At 43.3% G+C, this 24524-nt stretch overlaps 1 protein-coding gene across 1 annotated transcript in view; it reads left to right on the top strand.

Annotated features, from left to right (window-relative positions):
* Window positions 1–24524, top strand: part of LOC8043631 (Down syndrome cell adhesion molecule-like protein Dscam2) — a 183498-nt gene that overhangs the window by 76545 nt on the left and 82429 nt on the right. The window contains exons 9-10 of the mRNA XM_040501709.2: window positions 22100–22261; window positions 24079–24366. Of these exons, the coding sequence (XP_040357643.2) occupies window positions 22100–22261; window positions 24079–24366 (450 nt within the window). The remainder of the gene's footprint in view (window positions 1–22099; window positions 22262–24078; window positions 24367–24524) is intronic.

The following is a 24524-nucleotide window of genomic DNA, read 5'->3' as shown; positions in this document are numbered from 1 at the left end:
TGCTATGAACCTCGTTATTCACTTCATTTTATGATTTCGATTATTTTTATGCAGACGGCGATGATGGTTGTATGTGTGTTCAGCAAGCACGTAGACGCAAGCTCCTAGCTTGCGTCTACGTGCATTACCACGTACTATTAAAGGCATAAGATCTCCCTGCAGACCAACCAAAAGCGCCAGTAACAGTAACGAGTTATTTGACGTCTGCGCGATGTTCACTTTGGTAGCAGACTATTTCCGTCGCCAGGCACATTCTTACCTTTCATTTCACTATAGTTAGCTGGGAACCTTTAAACACAAACCTTATTTTAATATTGTATTGCAACATCCATTAATATTTAGCATTCGTGCCGTCAAACCCTTTGACTTCTCTATGGTGTTAGCCTATAACCACTAACGCATTAAGAATTGCAGGGCGTGGAACATTCCTTGCATGTCATTATCGCTACTCAACCAATCAGATTACGCCATTAGCCGATAAGGAAGCCGAACAACGAATCATGAAGCAAGAATCCTACAGAAAAAAACAGCGTACCTTTTCGCTATCTGGATTATGAAACAGGAAATCTAACTGCATTCATTGATGGAAACCTGAAATCCAGTTTGCAGACAATTGTCTGCAAAGTGGATTTCAGCTTTCTAGCTAGAAATCTACTTAGATTCCCTGTTCCATTATCCCGTTAGCGGAAAGTTAAACCGGCTTTTTTGTTGTTCCTGAGTTCCACTGCAGCAACAAACAGAAACAAACGACAGCGACAAGCCTCAAACCAGTCTTTTGCGATTTGACAGGGTTTCATGGTAATAAAATCCGAGACTCAGGAACACAAAAGGGGACGAACGTCCCCTTTTGTGTTCCTGAGTCTCGGGTTTTATTACAATGAATCATCAACAGCTCGCTTGTTTTTTAAGTATTATTGACAGGGTTTGTAGAATGAACGAGGCTATGCTCAAACACGAGCACCATGCACGCGAGAGTATCTTTGGCAGGCTTGCAATCACTCGTGCTTATTTCACGAGCACCGAACGACTAAACTCCTGCCAAAGCTGCCATCGCGAGGATGCTGCATAAGTTGGAGGCTTGTCCACGTCGTTTGTTTCCGTTTGTCGTTCTAGTGGGACTCGGGCATTAGAGAAGTGTATACATATTAAACTACGGCCTGCGTTTCTTAAATAGGCGGTAATCAGAGTTGTGTTTTAAATGCGGGGAGCATTTCTGTTGACCTACAGGGTGAGACGATAAAGTGGTAGACCCTTAGTGCACCCTTAAGCCATATATATGGTTATCTCGTGGCCTGTTTTTCGATACGTAGTGATAGATAGTAACATTAACAAATTTGTTTGAAATCAAGTATTCCATTTTTCTAAAGTTATGTAAACTATATTGCCACCAGGCTCGAATTTGTCGCGGTATTTCTGATGTTAAAAAATAACACTAAACCCTCGGTACTTTAGAAGACATTCACTCTCCACTGTAAATAAAATTGGAAAACGATGTATTCAAATTTAAGTACAACAGTATTAAGAAGAATATCCGAGTCCGGTATTGTTCGGCGAGCACAAACGTATCTGTCGTCGTAGGACTTAGTGGATACAATTCCTGCCGAACTTGACATATGAATGGGAGAGATCTGGTCTATCTCTCGGCGCAACGTGACGTAGTGGATTCAAGTTAGACGTCTCGGCTGCAGACTTGGCGGTGCCGGGGACGAATCGGTAAGTATCATTGTCAAAAAAAAAAAGCATTTCGAGTCGACAGCGAGAAGATGGTCCAGCTGACCGGTGTTGTAGCAACCCGCTGGGGCAAAACGGAGATTATATCTCCCGGTGCCGCTGATGTGCTACGTTTACCCCTGGACAGACGGCTCGGTGCTGTGACGACAGAAAACCCAATGACACCAGTGATATTCCTACCCACACCCTAATGGGTGGGAGGGGGGTGCACCCCACCCACTCCTAGTTTGTCTGAGGGAACCTCCTTAAAAATCTTCCGCTGATTGGGAAAAAATTATCTATCTTGAGCAAAATTATTATTTTATCGAGCGCTCTGGCTCAAGCTATAGACGTCTCCTCTACTCTCCTCCGCGCTGCTTAGCTTCTTGGTTCCCCCGCCCATTGACGTGAATGAGAACAGAGGATGTTTGGACGCGCAAAGGAAAAGTAGAAAGAACTGATTCTTTCATTACTCATTTTAGAGTAAAGTTGTGCTTGTTTGGACAGCGGGAGTTGAGCAGCCTCAACAGGATGAAGCACAAAAGCAGTATGACTGCTAGCATCGTAACGGCGCTCGTTTTCTTTGTGCAATCACGAACCAAAACCAAACATGCAGAGGGAACGTCTCCTGATTCTGCGCTTTTTTGTTTGCGTGATTGGTTTAACCCGTAAAAGCAACCGCACAAGAAATACGAGCTCTGTGGAGATACACTTTTGCCATTCGTTGATTGGCTCAACCGAATTGTAGCACCGGCTCCTCTCGGATATAGTTTGAAACAGAGCCTAATCCCGAAGCGAGCGTCTCGGTTCGCCCGGTCGCCCGGGTTTAATCGCAAAGTGGGATACGCATCCTCAGCGCGTCTCAACAATGTTGAGCGTACATGGTTGGGTTTCCTGGTGCATGTTTAATTATTGTGTGTTGAGATCAGCTGCCTATGGGCCTGTGTTTCACAACTTTTGTTCAAGTGAGCGCTAGTCTACCGGAGCGGCAGGGTATGACTTTTTTTTTTTTTTTGTCTAGGTTCGCTTCATTCCCGGTATTTTGGTGCATATATTCTCGTTACTGCTTTACGTTTTCTCCCGTATCACGTTCGTCGTTCCTAAGTATAAATATTTTCTGAAATATAACCTTAAAAAAGTTCGCTTTAAAGCTAGAATAATATATTGTTTCTAAACATATAAACTCTTATACTATAAGCATAAGCTATTGTTTTAATTAGTAACAAATACCTACACATTTTGTTTACAACATTTGGTAAATGTGGTAACAAAGATTGTATTTAGAGTTGTCGTCTTCTTTGTTACGTCAAAAGACGGGGTGCGACTACAATTTAATTATATGAATGGCCCATTTTTTCATAGAGTGAAATAACCTGCTTTGATGCATGTACGCATCGCAAAGAGAAAGTTTTTACTTTCCCTGATGATTTTTTTTGAAACAGTAGAAACGTTACCGTAGTGGCAGATTTTTTAATTTTTTTATTATTTATTTACTCTAAAGTATTTTGCGGGCATTACATAGGAGGGGGGGGGGGGGGTTCATACACACAAACACAAAATGCACGCATAAAACCAGTTAACAATAAAACACTACTATATCCGTTGTTATACATTAGATATTGAAGTGGTGAACATTTAGGCAGAGGTGTTGGACACAAGATCGCTGGGTAGGCTGTTCCATTCGGAGATGGCGAGAAGAAGTGAGGAGTTTTTGAATAGGTTGGTGCGGGCAAAGATGGGGACGTACTTTGAAGGGATGGTCGACGCGGGATGAAGCACGGCGAGGCGGACTGATTTACGCGTGACTGAAAGGTGACGAGCAGTGATAGAGCTTGTAAAAGAAGGACACGCGTGCAATGAGTCTTCGAGAATAATAGGACGAAAGGTTGAGAGAACGTGTCATATTACTCGCGCTTAAGGCAAGAGAATAAATCTTAGCGATGATTCTGACAGCTCTGTTTTGTAGTGCCTCGATACTCTCGGTTAAATACATCTGATAATGTTTCCAAAAAATTGATGCGTACTCCAACTGCGACCTTACGAAGCTAGAAGCTTGGTTTCTTTATTAGCCTGATATAATGAGCTTTTGAGGAATGCTAGATGTTTAGACGCTATGCTGATGACCTGCTCAGTATGAAAGTTCCAAAATAGATTAGGAGAAAGATTTACGCCAAGATATTTTATGGATGATACATTCTCGATCTTATCTCCTCCAATTGTATACGTATAGTGGCCTACATTTAATTTGGTGGTGAAAATTGCAGCCTTAGTTTTAGTAGTATCAATTTGCATCAATCGAGTGCTCCACCAGTTATTTACGGTCTTCAGTCGAATATATATTCCTAAAATATACCACAAGGACGACGGAAGAAAGAACGAGAAGACAGGAAAGAGCGCACACTGACAACTGCCGTTTTCTTTCCCAAAGAAAAGAATACAAAAAGAAGGGAGGTATTTCAACGACAAAAAAAGGAAGATGGAATAAGAAGAAGGAAGAAAAAAGGCATCAGACAGAAAAAGGATGATGTTTTTGGTAATATATATGCGAGATATGAAGCAAAAAAATTAAAATATAAAGAAAGAAAAAGAAAAGAAAAGGAGAAGAACAATAAGGTGAAGAAAACAAGAAAAGGGAAGAAGAAGAAAGACTAATTCAGTGAAAAAATTAATGTGTTGGAAGGATCTTCAGGAATAAAGGCTGAGGTGAAACTGTTTATTTTCCCAATAAGGCTGCTGACAGAGCCCTGATGCAGGCGTCATTCTTGGATAGTATGACGTGTGCTTCGAAGAGCTATCTACTCCTCTGACCCGAAAGCCGTTTGAGTACTTTCGTGTGCTCGAAGAATGGGGTACACAGACAGTCCCTTACATGCAGCGCAAGATGTCCCGCGGGAGATGACCTTAGCACTAAGGCATGTTCTCTTAGCCTGGCACTTAGACAACGTCCGGATTGTCCCACATATACCTTTCCACACAAAAATGGTATTTCATACACTACACCACTGATGAAGGTGACATATCGGTGTTGATGTTTCACAGTACATTCTGTCGTTTGTTCCTGCTGGTTGTTGATCTTTGGGCATAGCCTTCTTAGTTTATTAGGAGTTGACATTACAACCTAACATCAAACTTCGAGGCCACCCGCTTTATGTTATGGGAAATGCGATGTATGTATGAAACAACAGTCGGTCGGCGTCCCGTGAAGTTATGTCTTGTTGGTCTTCCACTCGATGTAATCATGGATTCAGCGACATGAAACAGAGTTCAATTAGGGTATCCAGATGCCCTGAGTCGTTGAATTTGAGAATTAAAACTCTCACCGGTTGTAGCCTTATCGAAAATTGAACAGTTTTACTTTAGCCCTCATCCCTGAAGATCCTTCCAACACATTAGTCTTTTCACTGAATTATTTTTGTTCTTCTCCTATTTTCTTCGTTTCTTCCCCATCTTTTTTCTTCTTCTTTTATTTTATTTTCTTTCTCCCTCTTTTTTCAATTTTTTGCTTCATGATATTTCGTATATAGATGCTACAAAAAGCATCCTTCTTTTTGCTGACCGATGCCTTTTAACTTCCTTCTTCTTCTATCTTCTTTTTTTTTTGGCGTTGAAGTACTTCACTCCTTTTCGTATACTTTTCTTTTGTAAATAAAACGCCAGTTGTCAGTTAGCGCTCTTTCCTGTCTTCTTCTTTCTTCCTTCCGTTGTCCAAGCGCTATTTTTAGTGATGTTTACCTAACTAGCCCACCAGATGATTTAATGTACTTTAATGAATATATATTCATCATTAAAATTCCTTGCGGTATCACAGTATTAATACCCTTGAGTTATATTTTCTGAAGTTTGTTTTTGCCGTACTTTATGCTTTCTTAAGAAAATTACACACTCTTCATTAGATGTTTAAACAGTCATGTTGAATGCGGACTTCAATAAACATTGTCTTGGCACCACACATGCATCCTTGCCCCGCGCAAAAAAAAATATAAATAATAAGAGAGGTAAGTAATTTATGAAAAAAATTGCCTTCTTCTGTCTCCCCCTTCCCCCGGCTCTCTCAGACCCCTGAAATTTTAAATACACCTCTTAATTTAAATTCCTGAGGAAATCTGGATGACACAGTGACGTCTGACAATCATCCAAACATCTTCACTGGCTGAGAGATTTTGCGTCGAATTCCCGTTATCTCGACAATCTTTAAGGTGCTACACACGTTTGGCCGTTCTCGGCAGAGCGTCTAACATCTCAACCTAGCTCCACCAGAACGTACTCGTTCAGAATTGCTTTTACCTTCATTCGCACAACCTTACATTGTTTCCCCCCGACCACAAACAAATCAACGTACGTTAGAATTAGGCTCGACAACAAAGTTGGGCACTTCTGCGGCCCTTCAAACGTTTCTGCCATTTTAACAACAGCACTGTTTAGTGCTTTAACCTCATGGACGATATGAACTTCAGAAACTTGGCCCTTTGTCGATATGGGGTCCTCACCGATGATCCCGTAGGCTAGACATAGGTAAGATCTTCGGACTTGGCGGATACAACTTACTGCCGAACTTGCCATATGAATGGAAGAGATCCGACATATTCTTCGACACAGAGTGACACAGAGGACTTGGCTGCAGGCTTGACGGTACAGGTGACGATTGAGGAAGTGTCAGGGCCAGACGAAATTCAGGAGTCAGCCGAGCGGCCGGATGGTCCGGCCGCCGGGTGTTCAAGCAAACGAACACTGAACGGGTGGACCGTCATCTGAGACCAAAAGAAGACGCCATAGTACCCGGTGCCTCGACTGTGTCACGTCGAGACATCGACGGGTCGGCGCCGTGACGACAGAAGCCTCGATGACACGATGACGTACGGCTAGTTCAGGCCCGGCCAGTCGCTACTGCGAACATCTCTTCGCGCCGACCTTGAACATGCACTTCTGCCCTGCACCTCTCTGCTTTCTTTCTTCTATTTTTTTTTTTTTTCACAATAACGGTTGATCATAATAATACGTGTGTTCCCTACTCATGCTTCGGAGTATACATTTTTTATGCAGCCGGCCTGGAGAATGCAAATTTCGGCAGTAGTAGCCGTCATATGCAGTGTGGGTAGTTAAAAATGTATAAGACTGAGCATAATTATTATTGATCGGGCGTATGTATTCTGCCACTGAATATGCCGCAGTAAGCTCTCTTTCTTATTCCTCATAAGCGATCGGGTTTTTCAGTTTCGACATCGAATCTCCGTTCATTAGGTCTACACTGGGGTGTCGTACGCATGCAAAACATATTTTTCCTGAAACGTTTGACTAACGACAATCGTGTCAAGCGCCTCCAATTTTTTATAACTTTACCTGCTAGGTCAGATTCACTTTGTGTTGCTGTATGAGCAGAGACTGAGTCTACACTTGACAGATAAACAATTTCAGAAGAACGTTTTTCGGCTACAAGAATGCTAATAGTCGACTATTTTCAAGATATCAAAATTAAATCAGTGCTAACCACCACTTGTTTGTACAGAAGACTACGAAACCTGAATGTATCGGATGTATCTTTGTTTTGAATACACCTACTTGCTGCGTAAATAAACCTAAAAATAAAAGCGCAACCTGTTATTCCCCGCGGAAAAATTATTTTTCTGATCTAAAGTAGAAATAGAGGTGCCTAATAATGACAAGATTCACACAGGCCTCCGCAAGATTCTGGGGAGTCTTACCTAAACTGCTCGCACTCCTTTCCCAAGATTGTTTCTCATTTCCCATTTCGTAAGTGATACTTCTACACAAACGGTATTCAGTCAAGAAGAAGTTTACAACTAGAGGGATACTAATACGTTGAGCTATGACGCCTTTAATGCGTATGTAACTAGTGCGTTTATAGACCGTCAAATGTGGCCCCCGATTTTAGCCCGATGACGTCATAAAAGTGTCGTGTTGTCATCAGCCTCAATCCTGGGGTTCTCACAGCAGCAGCGGTGAATAAGGCAGATGCCTCTTTAGCTGCGGGGTGCTCTACAGCCAACGTTACTAAAACACTCAGTTGGGAAACTCGCCGTCGAAACCTGGGCCGCTGGCGACCACCGAGACCGAGCTAAATGCGACAACAGCGCCACTCTTTTTCGTTTGTCTGTACTATGGTCACCTCGAGCTTTTTTAAAGCCTGTTTTTGCGTAAAAACAAACGGAAAAGACTCTTTGTGTATGAAATTTATTGGAGTTCAGTACCAAATGATGGGCGCGTGATGTTTTTATCATCTTTAGTTCGCAAGGTTTTGCGGAACAATTAATATTGTTTTTATACAACGATGCCTCAGCGCAGACTTGTACGCGTTACTGAAAAATAGTAAGGAATTACATTTACAATTACTCGACGCTAAATTGTAATTTATTACAATTACAATTACCTTCCCATAAAAGTAACTGACCGTTACCCCAAAAAGTAATCCGTTACTTTCGTGGCGTTACTGTTCACATTATCGTCCCCAAATACGAAATAAAAGGAAGAGGGTTATTCAAGTTCTTATAATTGCAACCTGTTCCATTTGATGACCTTGAGAATTTCGAGCCACAGCTGGCTCTCGAAAGTCTCGTCAGAAATTTTGCGTTATTTCTTACTTAATATGTCGACTGCTACGCTGAACACCAATTTGAACTGAGGCAGTGGATGGGAGTGCAATGTTGTTCCTCACAAATGCTTCATGCTCTGCATTGAGCTTTTTCAGCGAAGCAATGGAAGTACTATTTACTTCGAATGTAGAGCAAATCTTTGTCGTTGCAGCCGCTGCCTGCTCTTCAAGAGATTCGGTAGATCGTTCCGATACCTCCGATACCCGATAACGATATAATGCATGCGCAAAGACGGCGGCGAAGTATCGGATATCGTTATAAGAGTCATCGAACCGATCTACTAAAATTCTCCATCGTCTAAATCGCGAAGCTGTGGAAGTCATCATAGATCTAGCCAAGAGTGAGAATTGATTTATGTCCATCTTACTATACCAACATATATTGCCAGATAATAGCAAATAGTGGTAACAGCAAGGTGATAATTAAATAATAAATAAGGTTTGGCTCGATATTCTTCCTTTAGTACTGAACAGTTCGACGTTGGTGAATAAAAAAAAAGTTTCCAGTATATAAATATAAGTCATAAAAGAAAAAAGAAGGACACTCATAACAACAATTAATTAGAACGTCGGTTAAAACAAGGAAATGTAAACGCACGTTTGCCGTGTGTACCTTTCTTGGTGCCGTTCAAGAACGCACGGAGCACGAACCGACTCCAGTTTACTCCGGTGCTGTCGAGATAGACGTCCGCTGATGCCATGGGCAGCGAAGGGTAGAGTACTAAGTAAGCCGAGAGAGTGAAACTCTCGAGTTTCACTCTCTCCTCAAGCCCAGAATATCAAGTCATCATTATGTTTTATTTGTAAAAATATCTGCTTAAAATAGGATGCGTCCTGCTGGGGCAAAACAGGAAGGAGAAGAAAGGAAGACTATTACCATTTTCCAAGTGCTCGCAAAAAGCTGACTCACAAAAAGGGTGACTGAGATGCAGATAACCTGGCTGGAATTCACAAATAAAATGGTCCAACCATAGAAGTTGGACTACAAAAAAGTAAGTAGCTTTTAAAACAGGGTCAAATAATGTGAAAGATGCAGAAAAAAAAACATCCCGTTTTCTAAGAGAAGATTATAAGTTTGCAGCAAGGAACAAAGATGCTTGTGGCAATAACACAATCACATATTATCACATCGCGTTTAGTGGATTTTAGGGTAGACGGAGCGTTGTCGCGTGTTGTGACATTATGAAAATGGTCGTAGTCACATAACCGAGAAGGACATTGTTAATTATTTTCAGTGCACTTACCGCCTCGAGCTTCTCGAAGAGGCGCACAATCACTTGGTGTCCTCCTCTCCCCGTCTTCGATCGCAAAGGAAAAACAAAGGGACTAAAAAAAAGCGAATATAACTTGCCCGCCCCTCCCCCCTTTTTTTTTTTTGTAGAAATGTTCATTTGGATTTTTTGACATTGATGCTAGAGTCTAAAAAAAAAAATTCAGGGGCTTGGTGTTGCAAAAAAAAAAATGCTTTGCGGAACTAAAGAGCGCCAAGCCTCCCTTTGCGCTGGTCCATTCGCGTGACAGTGTCACTGCGCTCAACTTTGCAACAACAAAAAAAAACATCTGAGAAAAAATGTAACGGATTACAAGGAATCCGTTACGTCAAAAATGTAAGGGAATTACTTTAAAAATACTCTAGAAAATATGTAATTATTCCGTTACAAAATTACTGATAAATGTAAAGGATTACAGGTAATTTCGTTACTTCTAACGGATTACGTACAAGTCTGCCTCAGCAGGCCTTTCAGGTAGCGCGTTCTGACCTAGGTGCATTTTAACGTCGATAGCTGAACGCGGCGAGTACGCCGGGGAGACGGGGGTGGCACCCCTGTAACCTGTACCGCTGTATCTGTTCTTAAAGCCAAAATAGAAGTCACGTGCAGTTCCTCGAGAGGCCGCTGCGGGAGAAATGGTGGCGTTGTGTTCGTCATTAGCTCGGTGCTCGGAGACAGTTTGGGGCCACTTTTTGGAAGCTGTCTCTATGGGAGTTTCCCAACTGAGTGTTTTAGTAACGTTGTCTACAGCTTCAAAGTCCACGGAAGCGTCAGCAGCCAGGAGTTAGGACGCCGCGATGACAGCGACACTTGCGTTCCCCCGTGCATTCTTCCAGAACTTCTGCGCCCAACTGCCGGGATCGGAACGTCCAACAGCATGATAGTACTCTGTTTTGGTTATGCGTTTTTTTGTAACCACTTTGGAACCCCTTTCAATGCACGAGGAGAAATGAACGCTAAACGCAGCAGTCGGAAAGATATTCCAGGATCCGTAGTTGGTCTACGGCTGTGTCGTACAACCCATGGGTGACAGATGGGTCAGGCCCAATTCACGGCCTGTCAGAGATGGAGGAGCTGGTTTCGGAAAGTAATGTAATCTTCAATAAAATGCGGAACCATTTAATTTCATATTTTGGGGCAAGCTAAGCAATGCAACAAAATATATCGATAGCTGCTAAACAGTCCTAACGGCGTTCACAAGACAGACAAAGGAGACAACTCAAATTTCTAGAGCATCCCACTTTATAATGTTTGTCCTTTTTTCTCGCGTTTCGTTTTTAGCGTTCTTACGAATATTTCGCCGAAGAAAATAAGCTAAAACATAGTATTGTTTTAAATTAAACAGAAAATGGCGAAGTTTATTTTTTTTATAAATTGAGTTTTCTTGATTTCTTCGGGTTGCTTTTGTATATGAGACGATAAACCTTACGATATTTGCAAAATTTATTTAGCTCAAGTTATAAATACCCTATACAGCTCAACGGAAGTTTTAGTTTCTTGATATATGTTTATCTTCAATTCTGAAAACAAGTGTCTGGCAGACGTAAGCTGACTACTTATGGGTTTGACAGAAAAGAGAAAAAGAGGAAAGACAGTATTAGCGGATTATGTCGAATTGGAGGAGCCTAATAATTTAAAAGCATTTCGACAACATGATTTTTTTTTTAACGATCGGTCGCAGTCTCTTAGATTTCTTTTGCCCAACATCGTAACCATAACTAATATTTTACAAAAAAAAAAAAAAAAAAGTTTCCAAATAAAACACACATATTGCTGTTGAGAGTTCCCGGCTCTTATATCGCCCTCGTTGCAGAATCTCGACGCTGCTCTTCCTTCAGAAAAAGGGAAGCTCGGTTCCTCAGCAGTATCGAATATCACGGTGTACCCTAATGGCATCCAATGCATAAGAAGTCGCGGGCTCCAGAAAGAGTAGCGCCAAGAAGGATATCCGATCCACCGCTTCCTGTTTTATGTATGAAGTCTCTTGATGCTTGTCAACTCGACTCGTACTTCTTTTCTTTTTATTAGATCATCAGGCTTATTCAGCTTCACTTTTCGGTTATGATTTTGGTTGATAGGACGGAAATGCGACGCCTGCAAGATACTCTCGGGTTCCATGCGGAAGGATTCCTCGTGTTGTTTACGCAGTAGTTCGTGTACGATTTTTTTTCCTTCCCTGGGAAACATCGGTACTCCTGCAACGCAGCATTCTACGGTTTACACCTATTAAATTTAATAGCACGTTAATATTGGTGGTCGGTCTTGCAGAAAGGTTTACTTCTAACCCTGACCACTAATCTGGCTGAATGAAACGTAAACCATGACCTGCTGAATTTAGTTGAAAAAAAGTATATTCTAAATTTGGCGGGAGCATTTACCTGCTAAGTTTCGTGTGGTTTTGTGTGGAACTAGAGGGTCATTACATTGTGACTCCGCAGTGTCCCTTGGCAGAAGGTAAGATGACGTCATTATTTTGCCGCTACTGTTGGCGGGAACTTTTTTTCTTAATTTGGCGGGAACATTTGCTTGAATCTAGTGCCGCGTAATGCAATTGTAATGCTGCCACGTGACGTCACATGTCACGTCATGAAGTGGCTTCACTTAACGTCAAAGTGTCATCTAACCCTCCGAGCCCGCGGGGAGCCGCGGAGGATCTGCAAACAGCCTCCAGAATATCCGTCGTCCATTCGCAGTGATCGCTCAACTTCTTTTGAGGGAGGGATCACGTCCAGCAGCATTGAGCTGTGCGGTGCCTTTTTTTTTTCTGCTTTCCCTGCCCTTTCTTTGATGAGCCACCAAGGGTGTTACACACGCTCACTAAGAGAAAGACACCGTCGACTCAAATGCATCCGACTCCGTCGTGCAAATACTTGCTCGGATCTTCAGCAGCCCCTCCTTCTCCTTGAAGCCTTTCCTTCTAGCATATCTGTGACGTACTAGTCTTCTCTGCAGATAAATATCTGTCTTGTAAATACATTATTATCAACGCAGAAGTGTTTTGGTGGCGCTCCCTTTTGCTTTCCTTGCGTGACGACACGACAAGGATTTGCCTCACCGCGATCGGCAGAATTTGCATCTTACTCGCCATGATTGGCAGGATTTGCCTATGATTCGCCGTGATTGGCAGGACTTGCCTCGCCTTAAACCGGCGATAGGGTAGGCATTATTATAATATAGGAAGCTATGGTTTAGCCAATCAGGAGCGTCGACCTCAGCGACGCTTTTGGCCGCACACGCTGCTCATAAACGATGGTGTAGCTGTCTGCATCCATTTTCAGCATTGGGACTATTGCCGTAATTGCGGTTATTGCCGGAATGTCACGAATGGCAGTTCGTGACATTATAGAATGTCCCGAATGACAATTGATGAGGCGACGGGAATTGAAGCAAACTAAACGTTTAATGGGGCGGACTTGTCGCCAAAACAAAATAGAAAAAGGCTAGCGTCGCATTCGTCGACAGCGGCCAAACAGCAGGATCGAACGCTTTGGCGAAACTGACTACCGCTCGCCACGCGATACCCCTTATATACCCGCGTTAGCTTCTGGAACAATCGGCGTAGAAAGTTCGGTGCGTAGAATATTCAGACCTCGAACAAGCAATAGGTTTCTCGAATTTACCGGAAGATTTGAAACTGAAAGAATAAATAAAGAACGGGGAACTCCCAGGAGTCGAATCCTGGGCTTCCGCACGAAAGTCAAGCCCGGTAACCACTTGTCCACGCACGCTCGCGCTTGCCGACGCGCGCGGCATTAGGGAGTTTTCGTAGATCGTTTCCGCTGTCCCGAAACGCTCTCCGCAACCAGCTACGCCAGCCAGAACTCTACAGTCAAGGCCATCGGCGCGCCGGCGCAGTAGCGGTTGCTTCGTCGCGGAGGGCTTAGCGGTGGGGGAAACGCGGTCTACGAAAACTGCCTATTATGAAGGGCACGACAAGAAGCGAGGAATTAATTTTTGTCCTTTAAATTATAGCCTTGTGTGACACGTCGAACTCTGAATACGAAGAACATTTTTTCATTAAGTTTTTGTTTTTTTAATTTTGTTTTTGTGAAGTTGGGCTGCGTCGTTTTGCATTGTTTGTCGGAACTTTACCCGACTATCCTGGCGACTTTTTCTTACGCGTGACCCAAGAAGGTTTTTTGCACCGTCTGGAAATCTCAACCGTACCCGTTGATTGCATCGTTAAAGAGCTACCCCAATCGCCACACTGTATTGAGCAAGCAGATAATCTGATCAAATCTTTCTTTTTCGTGCACCAAGCGCTGCTGGATATCATACCCAACCGTTTACGCGAAAATGGCGACGCCGGAGTGATCATCAGAAAAAGCTCTCACAATACACGATGTCAACTCTTTAGAGATATTCTAGACGTCTCCAGAATACTTCAGCTCAAAATCATTTACGCGAGCAAATATTACCGTCCCAGCATCCAGCCTCTTCAACCCCATTTCTTAAACGGTTATGCGATGTTCGTTGTGCTTTGCTCTTTGTTACTTCTGCAAGTTTTTTTCCCTAAGTTGGTTTCTCGCGCAAGGCTGATGCTAGAACAGCCAGACGAGCCTCGAAACGTTTCACCGATGTTCCAAAGTGAACATTTTCAAAGTTAGAAAAAAAAATAGATATCGCAAGCTGTGTCCCAGATTCCATCGAATAAACTAAATAGGTTTGTGTTTTGTTGATACAGTCCAATATCCTTTATACATAGTTCATACGTATATATATATACGTATATATATATATATATATATATATATATATATATATATATATATATAAAGTTCAGTGTTCAGTATATTGGTTTTATTATGATGTTCGGAGTCGCGTGTTTATGGGCTGTCTTCTCTTGAAGATACCCACTCGCCTTGCAATACCCTAAGAGCTGGAAAGTAAGACAAACAAAACGCATAACGCTAGGCGCAGCTTTTTCCGGAGTTCGGCGGTGCAGACACAGTGGGACGCAGTAGGCTGCGGCGCTTGATTCATATTCCGTCCTCGGTCGTCACTCGAAGTGGTTTGGGAAACCGCCTCCCCACAGACGAATACATATAAATAAATATAAATGCATGATCTTTGTTGGAGTGAAACGTCGTGGGTACGTCGGCGTCGCCAGCTGGCTTACAAATGGCTGCGAATGCGGTGTGCGTTTGTTTTAGGTTCGGGAGGGGGATGTATTAGGGTCTCGTGCGTGGATTTTTGTGATTTGTATTGTGGTAGCGAAAAATATATCTGGGTGACTGAGAGGTCGCGCAGCTGTAAATAGTTCGCTGCATGCTCGAACTCGCGAACTCTCGCGAATAGGTCGTGCATATCGAAAAGATGGGGCTTTGGGTCTGTCGGGGTTAAACAGGTTAAAAAGAAGAGCCGTGACTTTTTTTTCAAGGCAGTGCACAAGATATTTGACGTGGTGTGTGCGGGAAAATCACGGGTAAAATCGAAATATAAAAAATACAAAAAATCGTATTGAAGGAGATCGAATTTGTACATCCAGCTTTTATTCCTTTTACTCTTTTGTTTTGTTTTGCATTTTCCTGGTGCGGTGCTCTCGCAAATGCTATCTTACTTCTAAAAAGGTGCGATCCTATGGAGAAATCTAAAAAAAAAAGGACAAAAGAAAAGCCATGGGAATCTAGGTATGATGCAAGACATTGAAAGCATAGCGCAAAGAAAGCTGGAAGCTTTGAGAGTAGAGGAAGACGAATTCTATTTTTTCATAGTTCTTCTTTACGACTTACAAAAGTTTCGTGCTCATTCCGGCAACAACCTAAAAGAAAACTCCCACAAAAGTTCTTAGAAACAAAAACGAAAATAAAGGTTATTCATGTTTACGTATATCAATATTGGATTGAATCCTATTTTCTTTTAGCATCGCGCCTGATTTTAGGCTTCTGAGTTTTGCTGCCTTGACTTCCTCCGAACAGGACAAAGCTTTTAACATGAAATTTGCCTATTTTTGATGTGCTTACGTAAGGAATATGCCATAGAACCATCTTAATAGTAACATATATAGGTCATAAATGCGGGAAAAGACATTATACCCAAATTACCAGTTAACAGCAATCGGAGGTAGGTTGCGGTCTCGCAAAGCGAAACCTCACGCCACTTATATATATATATATATATATATATATATAAGAAAGGGGCTTGACGGACGTCAGGCCCCTTTCTTATTTTTATCCATTTTTTATTTTTAATTCTTTATTATATTTTTCATTTAACAATTTATTTTTGTAAGTTCTTGTGTGTTAACTTTGACTTTTACTCCGTCCTGTTTAGAAGTTTCTTTCCCGCGTAATTAGCGTTCTTGTGCCTAGTCTTCATTATTCCCGTAAACTAAAACTTTTTTTCGGCACTTCACCCCTTTTTTTTGCGTGACTTTTTTTCGCCATTAAATTAGAATTTTACTCTTTTCATCCTACGGCTGCTGTGTCTGCGCACATCACTTTTGCCCATATATCAACGGAAGCATTTGTCAACATTCGTCACTCTTTATATATATATATATATATATATATATATATATATATATATATATATATATATATTTATAATGGGGGTAGATTTTGTTTTTACTATGTCGCAAATTATTCTAATGCAGCATATTATTGCTAGGCTAAATATTATCTGCATCTTCTTATGTCATCCCGACGAGTTTGAGTTCCAGTTACTAATTTTGAGACAATGTCGGTTGAACCCTCAGAGATTGTTATGGAGACCAAGCTTTTCCTCAACGGCAACAAATAAATAGTTTCTTCAAAGTCGCCATATACTCGAACCCTTTTCTTACCCTCGGTCAAAAAATCTTGAAAAGTATATATACTTTGAATTGCTCATGTCTGATAAATAGAGCAGCACCACAATTTCAAGAAGGTTGTTGGATGCTAACCCCATAGTACCTAACTTTTTTCGTTATTACCACACCAAGAAACCTGCATTTATTTTGGTTGTCTCTAATATAAGAGCTGGAAAAGACATTCCAATTTCGAGTGTATCTCTTAGGTTTTAATTGGAATATACATTCCTGGGGATAACCTAGGTCGCAGCATGTTCTCGAGAAATTGGTCAGGCTAGCAATTCCAGCTGTGATCTCCTTTTATTTCCTTTTCAGGAAACCTGGTTCTTGCTGTTTATTTATTTATTCTTTTATTTCTGGGGTCTTCTTTGCTCTTCTAAGTTATTGCATCCCGGATTCCATTTTCACGGGGCTGCGTGGTACTTCGCCACCCTCTCGCATCTTTCTCCGACTCAATTTATCGGGGCCGGCGGCCGTTTGTTTCTAGCCTAACAAACGACAATGTATAGGCGTCATAAGCGATTTCTCTTGCGGCGAAGCAGCGGCTTTTGACTGCTCTGGCCGCGCTTCCCGGGCGCTACTGACTTGGCTCGGCTTCGGCACGAACCAAAAGAAGCCATTTGCACTACGAGTTTCACTTCCGGTGACTGCTGTTATTACTCGGGGTCTCGACGGCGGTTCTAACCGGAAGAGTAAGTTTCCGGCGCCCTCCAGAACGTTCACATGGCTGTCGGCTTCTAAAATGTAGCCACGTCAAAAGTTAGTACACTTGGACGCCGCCGAAAGTAGCAAGCTTGAAACGAAAACGCAGTGCAGAAATGGTATTCGCATCAACGTCGGTCTTTTTCTTTTTTATATTAGTGCCGCTAGTGTATTTGCGGGGGTGGATTCAAACGAAGTTCTGAGTGAAAACATTGAAGACGCGAACTGCTTTCACGGCTGAAGGCCCGAGGCAGCGAGACAAGAAGAGCAGACGAACTGCAGGATTTTCACTCGGGAAAATGTGGCTGCACCGCGTGTTGAAGCTCTTCGTTCTAAATTTCCCGTCTACTCGCAGCATTTTTTTTTTTAATTGTTGCCTTCCCTTGAAGCTATGATGGCACGCGTGCTGCCGGTCTCCTTTCGTACTTACTCCTCTTTCAGTGCACCAGTCGTTTAGTATAATTATCGCATTTTATCTTTATTTCGTTCCAACAACGTACCACAATGTGTTAGTGGGCAGGTGTCTTTTCAAGCCTTTTATTTATGTTGTTCCCGGTTATTATTTGCTTTCAATAGATAAAGGTTTAGGGTGTAAACCTATTGGTTTAATGACTGAATGTTACTATAAATAATGACCCTAGTATACAATTTTAGCTGTCGTGACGTTACCAGCAGTAAATGCTGTGCGGAACTTGCACCCTGATCTGTCTGATGCTCCCAAGATTGATTGAGAACAATATTACGATATGAATAGTGGCTTATTAAAATATGACTATTCTATAATTTGAAAGTTTACATGGCACCTAACCAAGACTGAACTGAGCGCGAAGCCGTTTGCGTGAAGATGAGATTGCCTGTTTGCTAGGTCTTTATAGCATGTTCGGATTAAAAATATAAGAACTCTTGTGTACTAGTGCTAGTACTGGCCACCAACGTAAGTTTAAATTTCTCTCTTCCTCAGTGCTTTGTAAGTTTGAAAATGTGTCGATACAGGATTTGCGTTAACTGCATCCCGCTGTGTGGTGTTTCAAGCTGCTCGGTATTTCTAGCTGCCTGATTTAGCTCCTGTCAAAGATCCCACTTGGGTGTCTTTTTCTTGTGTAGAGACAGAATATATATATATATAAATATATATATATATATATATATATATATATATATATATATATATATATATATATATATATATATATATATATATATATAATATGTAATGATGGGAGCAGACATTTAACGTCCAAATTTCAAATTCACACGTCGTGCTCGGTGTCCCACCTCAACCCTAAATAATTATTTATTAAACACGTTTTCTTTTTAAAATTTATTTACGGAATGTTATTTCCTCGTGTTCGACTCTTTAACCACAACGCCCAAAAATAAAAACACAAGTGTTTATTTTATATTATTTTTTAGGTGGGCACGATGCGTTTTATAATTTTGATAGAGGACGCAAGAAAGATCAGGGGTTTAAAACGTACGACAAAAAAATAAAAGCTCGTAGTATTTTTGTTTGCTGTTGTGTATCAGACACCTTTGACGTTTAAATGGTTTTGCGTACAGTTCCTAGCGATGCGAGCTACACTGCGTAAACTAGTACCAGGCAGCTCAAACCACGCCGTCTGGCGGGCAGCGAGTAGAGGTTCAGAAGGGCATTGGAGGTATTTAAATGTATGTACTCTCCCGCGGCGCGCGATACCGATTTCCACCCCCGGCGCACCCACGGTAGCCTTCATCCGCGTGGTTCGTGTACTGCCTCCTCGCAGTTTGCGCATTCTGGGTGATATCGCTAGCCACTGTATATATTGGATAAACTGGAAGGGCTCGAATCAGTGACTCATGGAACATGCCTCGCTCTGATAAGTCATTGCCCGCGGGGACTAGGGCAATTAACGGCGATATAGATGTGTCTGCGCTGAAATATTGAAGGAAAAAAATTATAGCATATTTCTTTTCACAAAAGGTCAAACATCAGCCAAAAAAAAAATTGCGCACAGGCATGCGCCGCTATCTTAAATTTGTGTTTAGTGCGCAACAAACCCTGAAATATGATGAGCGCCGGGATGATACCTTTTTTCTTTCGCTCATTGATTGTCTTCATATGATTGTTACGTTGGTTGCGGCCGTTATTAAAGGGTAATGCAAGTATAGGTGGGCCTAAAACCAGACATGACTGGAAAACTATAAGGGCGGAATTTATTCCGCAGCGTGCAGAGGGCGATTGTATCAGTCTGGCGTCAGTAGCTTTACTTTCGCGAAGAACTGTCGTTCCTTAGTGAATTAAGCGAGTGTTCAATATAGTACAACTTGGTAGAAATGTCTCTGTCTCGATGGTCACGGCATTTATATGTGTGTGTACTTCTAATTAAAAAAAAAAAACAGTTGCCCGTCACCGCTCTCGCTATGTACTTCCGCTGGTGCTTCGTCCCTGTTCGTGCTGTTTTTGGACTTGTTTCATTATATCACCGACCGCAGTCGACACCACAATCCGCCCGACCCATTTGAGCAGCACCAAAAGTGCACTCTCTCGGCGCGTTTTTTATATGTGACTTTTCTATTACTTGCTAAACCAAATATGTGCGAAATTAAAAGCGCAGGATGACAGCGCATTTATTGTGGGCGATTCGTTTAGTTGTTCCAAAACGAACAAGGCTTTGAGCGCCACGACGTGGCACGTTTGGCGTGGCTGAATGGGTTTCATCAGATCGGAGCGCTGAGTCAACGCCACCTAGATTAATCAAGGCCTTTGCACGACCTCCTCTCCCTTCATGAAACGTCATCGGAGTCGGGCGGTGCTAAATCGGCTACAGGGCCTGAGCCCGACCTTAGGCGCGCTGATTGAATGCGAACCCCAGCCGAACACTGACGCAGCACACGTGCTCAATCGCAGGCCACGATCGATCTGACTCCGATGACGGTGCGGAGGTGGTGCGGAGGCCTTCTGCTTGTCTAGGCGGTATCAGAGCCGTATATTGGGAGAGTCTGGCCAATCGGCGGAGCAAATTAAGGCCGCCACCAGCGCCTAATATTCCCCCCCCCCCCCCCCCCCCCCGCGCTTAGAGAGTAAACTAAAAGTGCGACACAGTGTCGACCAATCAGCAGATCGAGACGTCACAATATTGGAGACGATATTTAAAGCGTGAAATACGCCTCGCAAGTGGGCTCATTTTCGTCTTCTGCGCATGAGAAAGGAAGTAGTGGTGACGTCAGAACGCCGAACCCTGATTGGCTGATCGCGACCCCCTATCTGAGCGTCGTCTGCTCGCAACGTCTTCTGCTCGCAACGTCTTCTGCGTCTGTCTTACCTTTCCTGCGACTTTCGGAAGTGCAGGTCTTTACGAGCGAGCTCGTCTTCGCCTTTCAGAGAGGGCAGACGAAATAACTCGAGCGGTACGTGGTTTTTGTCTAACAACGAGCAGACGCGCATCAAGGAGGGAAGTCAAAGGACTCACTGGCGAGGTGTCCCGAGGTGCCGAGGTTTGTTTGCTAAGAACCGAGAGGTGAGGGTGGTTAGTGTCCGCAAGTTCCCTCCCAAATACTTTTTCCCTCCTTTCGTGTGCGGCGAGACCCCTCACTCTCTAACGGCGTCGACGGGTTGGCGCAGTTAACGTCGTCTGCTTTACGTGTGGTAGTCAAAGTGATGGCTGCTCTACCTTTCCTGCGTCTGTCGGAGATTCACCGCTTTTTTACCGGCGAGAGTCACCGTTGCCTCGGGAAAAACGGAGATAACAAGAGGAAGAAATTGGCCTCTTAATCTAAAATTGAGATCAGCGATCAAAGTATAATACGGGAAGGGTTCACAAAGGTCGCACGGGCATATTCCATTCAGCACGCCAGCCGGTCGTGGGCAGACGGTCGCCGAGTCGCGGAGTGCCTGCTAGGCCTAACTGCCGTGCTCGCTTGGTCGCGTTCGGTGGAATCGTGGCCGTCGGAGCTTTTCCCGGGTGTTTGTGGATCCAGCGTTCTTGTTCGTCGTGGTCTGTTTCAAGTACTTTTTGCTTTTTTCTTGCTGCTTAAAGTCGGGACGCGTGAGAAGCGCACGTAGAAAAATAAACGTCCGTGGGTCGTCGCGACCGCGACGCTGTCGGCCATGCTCATTTGATCGTGAGAAGTGCGCGAGACAGCTTCGGAGCTGTCGTAGGATCTCGTCATAACCTGCGCAAAACTTACGAAAATTTCGTTTCGTGAACACAAATTTGTTCTTAAGTTTTGTCTTACGCACATTTTTGGCGTAAGATCGTTTCGTGAATCTGGCCTCTGCACTTCCGAAAGTCTCAGGAAAGGTAAGACAGACGCAGGCGACGTTGCGAGCAGACGACGTTGCAAAGGAGCAGACGACTCTCAGATAGGGGGTCGCCATCAGCCAATCAGGGCTCGGCGTTCTGACGTCACCGCTACCCCCCTGCGCAAGAAGCAGACGAACTTGCCCTCCGCATAGAAGCGTTCAATCTCGGCGTTTCGGTGAGAGTTTGCTCTGCTTTGGAGGGCACGTTCGTTTATTTTACAGTTGAATATGGACATGACGGAAACCTCATGTGCATGCGCCAAGTTTTTAGTCACCAAGTTTTAAAACTTCTGACTCTAGCGCCGCTGAAGCGACTTAAATTAGTCAAGTAGAATTTTCAGAGATCAGAACCACCACTAGGGGCTGTTTCGCGGCCTGTGGCTGGCCACGAGATTCTCGCCTATTCAAACCAATGAATGGCGAAACTCTCCCAATACTCGGTTCTGGATGGTGTTTTTGGATGCGGTTGGACTACGTGTGATACAAAGTATATTTTATTGCAGACGCACTGCAGGCATCAAAAAACAAGGCACTCGGAAAATTCGCCACATTTTAATTAAAATATCGCGTCATAAAATTGTCTTCGCTGTCAGGCGCCGCTCTCTTTGTCTATTTTTGTTCGTCTTTCGCTCGTCTTCGTGCCGTCGTTTGGTGACTTTTTTGTTGTGTTTTTTTATGCAAAATTAATTCGCCCAAACTTTTCGTAGTGCTACAAAGTTGGCTTTGTTTCCTCGCAGGAGGAATGGTGCTACCGGTGAACTTCCGGCAGACCGTGGACTCCCGGGGTCGACTCCTGGTGCGGCAGGCTCAGAAGTCCGCAGACGAAGGCGAATACTCCTGCATCGTCACCGGGACCTCGGGCCTCACAGCCAGCGGGTCCACGTACGTCTCGGTGGTCGGTGAGTGCTCCGGTCTCTTTGCGACCCCGGCTAACTAGCATCTTGCTATTGATGCACACCCAATGATATAGCATCATTTGTTGCTGGGACCGCCGAAGATGGAATAACGGAGCAAGAATCAACACAAGAAGCAACGCTTCGCGTTCCTTAAGCTGTCAGGTCATCGTAGTTCACCGCACTGATTATATTCTATCTGTAAATTGAATGCAGAAAAAACCAGGATTCTAAGAGCGTGGTTTTTTCACGAAAGGTCATGTAAAGTAAGGGCCTTCGATCTTAAAAGGAAGAACGTTGTTATTGGTGGAATTTAATAATGAGTCAAGTAAAAAATCATTGCATAATTTCAACTCGCACAATTGCAACCACATTTGAGATATTACGACGGCGATTCCCACTTATAAAAGCAAAGCTTAATAGTAAAATGAATAACTATTATCGGTCACAGGTTAAGAGATCGGTGGAAGCTTCAGCCAACTTGTACACTTTAGCAGAGGGGATGCTGAAAAGCAGGCATTTCTAGCGTCCACTCTGCAAATGTGGAAAAAGAGGGGAGAAGCTTCCCGTGAAGACTTAACCTGTCCCTGACTATAGTAATCCCAGACAATCGTACGAACGTTCCAGTTTGGAATTCTCGCTAGCAGCATGACTTGGCTATACTTTTGCGTTCTTTAAATTAAGAGTTTGTCACACGAGTCCGCAGGGACATAAGGCTGTCGTCCTCCTCCTTGTAAAGGAGTAAGTGAAGACATATTTGTCCACTAATACGCATATAATATATCATTCCTACATGTGGTGGTGCAGACAATCACTCAATGTAAAAAATAACATAATATCAAACCGCCGGTGCAAAATTTCTGCAATCTTGGCCCCAGTTTTCAGAGCCCTGATTTAGGAAGCCTTTGACACATTTTCACCATGTTCAGAATCCTAGTCCTAAATTTTCTACTGCATTTTTCTTGCTTACCTCGTACAAACGTTTAGTTGTTTCTTTGGCCAACCCGCTCATGCCTTATTCAAGATTATAGATCACGAGTAGTTGCAAAGGAAGGGACGAGTCTTTTCTTGTTTTTTTTTAAAACTTATTAGCCTTTTTTTTTTTGAGTGTCCGGTGCAATGTGATAATAAATTACGAACTTTAATATCAACTATTCAAGTCGCCTTTAAACATATTTAACAAGGTGCAATAGGACATTCGTTGCTTTTCGCCACTGAAACCTTTGATAATTGCTATCACCGAAGCTTACTAATAATCTAAAACACGTATTTCTACCGTTAGAACAAAAATCTCCGCGGTTTCTCCGTTCCTCCGCGCTACATCCGAGCGCCAAGCATTAGTTTCATTGCTCTGACGCCGTTGTGAGAATAATTTATACCTTAATTAGGCTGCCTTTCTGCACTTCTGCGTCCGTAGCTTTGCTTCACTACGCCGATATGGCAGCCGATAGCCTTCCTTGTGAACCTGGTAATTGCCCTAATCACTCAGTTGTAAGGCACCCGAAGATGTTTTCCTTCTTTAATCTAGAATTAGATTATTATAACCTGAACACCAACCACCAACACTAAAGATACAAGGTTCTCTGGCCGTGAAACAAAGCCAGACGCAGTGCGAGAGGCCTAAGTCACGGGAACCGTGAGGACTTATTTGTTTGATACTCGGATGTTGAAGTATTGAGTTTTAGACTCTGGGGAATCTTAAATATGGGGCTAACGACAGGGAGCTTTTCATACAGGGAAAGAAGTTTATACGACAGGGAGTAATTTTAGCTGCATCTGTACCATGCAACTCACGCTTACATTGTGGCCCCCATTTCACGCAGTGGCCCCTGTGATCGACGACCATTTCTTTCCGGATGTGATAAAAGTGGAAGAAGGCACTCGCTCGCGCCTCATGTGTTCAGTGTCCAAGGGTGACCCTCCGCTGAGGTTCCGCTGGCTCAAGAACGGGCTGACAATCGGCTCCCACGGCGATCGCAGCATCGAGGCCACCGACGACTCGTCCATCATCAAGTTCGCCCGGGTGCGATTCGTGGACCGGGGCAGCTACGTGTGTTTTGTGTCCAACGACGCGGCCTCCGTGAACCGCACTGTACAACTCGTCGTTCACGGTGAGCCGTCGACCCTTCGACCGTCACCGAGTGCATTCCGTAACGACTCACTCTATCCTCCAGTTACCCGGCCTCCCTTAACTGCTGTCAAATCAAACCTTTGTCACATTTTACCTGATCTAAGGGTGCCCTCGTAATTAAAGTATTAATGGATCGCT

Source organism: Ixodes scapularis, unplaced genomic scaffold (assembly GCF_016920785.2).
Source record: "Ixodes scapularis isolate PalLabHiFi unplaced genomic scaffold, ASM1692078v2 PGA_scaffold7__128_contigs__length_106722199, whole genome shotgun sequence".
NCBI lineage: Eukaryota > Metazoa > Arthropoda > Arachnida > Ixodida > Ixodidae > Ixodes > Ixodes scapularis.
The sequence above is the reverse complement of the archived record's forward strand: the minus strand, read 5'-3'. Positions and strand labels throughout refer to the sequence as shown.